The sequence below is a fragment of the Oncorhynchus masou genome, chromosome 20 (assembly GCF_036934945.1).
Source record: "Oncorhynchus masou masou isolate Uvic2021 chromosome 20, UVic_Omas_1.1, whole genome shotgun sequence".
Taxonomy (NCBI): Eukaryota; Metazoa; Chordata; class Actinopteri; order Salmoniformes; family Salmonidae; genus Oncorhynchus; species Oncorhynchus masou.
This window is the reverse complement of record NC_088231.1, coordinates 12,682,534-12,685,972: the sequence shown is the minus strand read 5'-3', so window position 1 is coordinate 12,685,972 and position 3,439 is coordinate 12,682,534. Positions and strand designations below refer to the sequence as shown.

Below are 3,439 nucleotides of genomic sequence, written 5' to 3'. Positions count from 1 at the left end.
ATCACCTATGTCAGAACCCGCATGTTCTAATAGGCTACAAACACGACGCAGACAGTTTCTCCTGCGCTTGGGAATGTTTCTGTTTCTACTTGAGGAGCTGTTGTGGATGTATCGCGTGAGTGCTATTTGACAGGACTCGGGAAGGGAGAGCCCAGGCAAGCCTATAGGCATTAGTTTTAAATAAAATTGAGGCCTAGGCTACCTCTAATCAAACAGAACATGCATGATTTCATTTTACTATAGCTATAAAATACTTTTATTTCATTTCGAGGGGAAAAGCTACTGTTTTTTGAAGAATATGTCATACCTTGCAAGCGATATTTTGCATTGAATGAGTTTGGTATAGTATACACCCTTTAAAGACTGCCTCGTATTTTCACTTTAATTATACAACAAGGTGGTTGACTTTGTTTAAAAAAAACAGTGGTTTATTGAATTAATTACATTGTTTACATCTCAAATATGATTTAAATTCCACGTCTCTGGACGGAAGTGCAATTGAGTGGACTAAACAGTTGTTTAAAACACTATCAAATACTGTATACGACCACAAAAATGACAACATAACACTTCATTACTTTTTTTTCAAATAAAACATTTGCTTGAACTGCATCCACGACATCAGCCAAACACCATTGGTATTTATATCCAAAGAGAGTTAGATGGAGATAGGGATAGATTGAGAACGACTTCACATACACCATAGTGTCCAATATTTCTGTTTGATTTACTCTTGGGACAACAACAAACATCCAACCAACAACATCAGACAATGACAAAGTCCCTTACCAAAGGGTGTTGTATCTCCTCCTCTTAAAAATGGAATGTTTTTTTTCTCTTCAAATATCCACTCTCCGTAGCGGCAATTGCACATAAATATTCCATTAAATAACGTGAGAGTACAAATACAAGTCTAGAAGAAGACTTTTTCATCATTTCAAGTCTTTTTTTGAGAAGAGACGAAGGATATTCACTGTTTGAGTTCCAAGGCCCAGACATGCTGCGGCCAACCAGTCCTTCCTTTGGTTTTCTTGTCATTGCTGCTCGCTGTGTTTTTCAAAACGTCATTCTGTTGGAAACAAGGAAAAATCAGATGTATGTTATTGTTGTCAAGAAATACTACTTTCTTGCCACTTATCACCACTTCTCTCCGGCATTCAACGCTGTTATTCGGCCTACTGTGGTGTGGGAGCATGAAGTTGTTATTACTAAATTATTAGGAAAATTATAATATATTTACAGACTTTTATAACGCCAGTTTAGAACAGGTATCATTTAGCAACCTTGTCTCCATAAAACCAGTATTACTGTCGCGTATGTCAAAATATGTTAGGCCTTAAGAAGGTTGAGTTCCACAGCATAGGCTACTACAAACCTAAATAATAAGGACATGTATGATCTATAATGTCAAGCTTTGCAGGAGGCTACGCTATGTTTGCATAAGTATGCATAACTGAAATTAAGAATTTGTCTTACCACTTCTTTCTTTCTCCTCTCCTCCTTTGCTTCTGTCTTTTTGAAGTCGGCTTTGAAGGCCTCTGCATCGCCGTTCTGCTCGTCCTTGTCCAGAATGTCCATGAGGTAGGCGATATAACTGGTAGCCAACCTGAGGGTCTTTATTTTCGACAGTTTAGTATCCGCAGGAACATTAGGAATGCAATCCCTGAGCTCGGAGAAGGCGCTGTTGATGCTCTGAGTCCTGCGCCTCTCCTTTCGGTTTGCCGTAGGTCTCCGTTTCACCGGCCGAGGTCCCATCCCGATCCCAGCGACGCCAGCCCCGGGGACACCACCTCCGTAGTGTGCGTGGTCTAACGCCGGGCCCCCGGTGGAGTATTCGGGGCTGTACGAGGGTGCCATACTGTAGTCTGGGGGAGACATCTCCGGGTGGCTTATCAGCCAACCGTGGAAGTAGGGGTTCTCTTCGTGGCAGCGGCTTGCAGCTGCTGCTGCAGCGAAGGAGTAGCCGTCATGATGCATCACCGGATGGTGAGGGAATCCACCAACTAAACTCATGGCGACACAGCAGTAGACCAAACTGCTACTAACGAACCACGAAACGAATACGCGTTCGCGCTCTCCGATTAAAGTCAGGTTCTCCAAAATATTTTAGGGAAATAGGCTATTCTCATAAAAAGTAACTTGGTTCAGTTGGTAATTTGAAAAGCACTGCTATTTATATTTGTCCAATATAGACACCTAAACGAAACTTCAGCAATGCATGAGTTTTTAGACGTTATTTTTTTCTGTTTTGCTGGTCTATGGTGTGGAATATAGAAGAATGTTGTCAGCTACTTACAAGTTTTTCTCAATTTGTCCATTCCCACCGTGAGAAAGTTCCTTCTTTTCCATTACGGAGACAGACAGTGCATGTTTCGCCTGATGAACTGCGTCCTCAAGCACTTCGGGTCGAGCTTTTCCCCTTCAAACTCTTTATGGATTCCAGACCAAATTCATTAAATAGGGCGTCAGATAACAAAAAAGCTCTAAATCCCAGCTGCTATAGTGTGCACTGCACGCAATACACAGCCTTTCAGTTGAGCACACAACCAGAATTCATCCGTTTGATCTCCATGTCACAGCTTCATCTTTAGAACGACTTGGGTTAATATATGTCGTCAAAACCACTCTTAGCCAATCACGTCTTAGAGGAGGAGGGACATAACCTACATTGCTGGGTGTTTTCGCTCCTAAATTTCAATGGCCCCTCTTAAGCATTGGCAGCCTCCACATATTTTATTAATGACAATAAGATTGTGAAAAATCCACACACCGCCTAGTTAGACTATTGAAATTATAAAATCATCAACAAAATGAGAGGTATGGACGTTTTTTTGCCTTCAAATGTCAACGTTAGGGGCTGTTGTTGTAGGCTAATTTTAAGAATGATAGGCCTATGATTAGTGGTAGGCTATTACTATTTGTGGTTTGCACGTTTGATTATACTCAACAACAAAAAAATACGTAGGCATAAGAGTCAAACGCATGATTGATTAGTTTATTCATGAAACTCGTCTTGTCTTGATGTAAAAGTTAGCTTTCAAGGAAATAGGCCTACATGATTTTGTTGGATATGTCACTAGGGTCGATTATTTCCGTCATCAATGCAGCAAGGCATTTATTGTACGCGCATGGAAAGGCGCTAAATCCTCACACAGGAATATTATCCACAGTAGCCTATGATTTTCACATCTGACACTTTTTCGTATTCATATTAAAAGTGTATATTTGATCTGTCTCAGGTAGGCCAAGTCCCTTATCAATAAACCAAGCGCATTGGTCACAGTCCATATTACTCGTGCAAAACAATTATTAACTTCTTTGCATGATCCTACATCGTGTCACATAAACAACAACATGATGCGAATAGCAAACAACATAATCATTTCATATTTTATCTGTGTAGAAATAAATACTGCACTTTTTCGACATATTGATTTTA

The 3,439-nt window shown here is 40.4% G+C and overlaps 1 protein-coding gene across 1 annotated transcript; it reads right to left on the bottom strand.

Moving 5' to 3' along the window:
- Positions 1 to 407: 407 nt before the first annotated feature.
- On the bottom strand, positions 408 to 2,574 carry LOC135506530 (heart- and neural crest derivatives-expressed protein 2). The gene is made up of 2 exons (XM_064925889.1): positions 1,477 to 2,574; positions 408 to 1,069 (listed from the first exon to the last, which is right to left on the bottom strand). Exons 1-2 carry the CDS (start codon positions 2,011 to 2,013, stop codon positions 971 to 973), a joined length of 636 nt encoding a protein of 211 aa, XP_064781961.1. The 5' UTR covers positions 2,014 to 2,574; the 3' UTR covers positions 408 to 970.
- Positions 2,575 to 3,439: the final 865 nt, after the last annotated feature.

What these genes read in the sequence shown, in the direction of transcription:
- LOC135506530 (XM_064925889.1), bottom strand. Translation starts at nt 2,013, where the DNA reads ATGAGTTTAGTTGGTGGATTCCCTCACCATCCGGTGATGCATCATGAC. An exon ending in AGAGGAGAAAGAAAGAAGTG is followed by an intron (nt 1,070 to 1,476) that starts GTAAGACAAATT and finishes TGTTTCCAACAG; the next exon opens with AATGACGTTTTGAAAAACAC.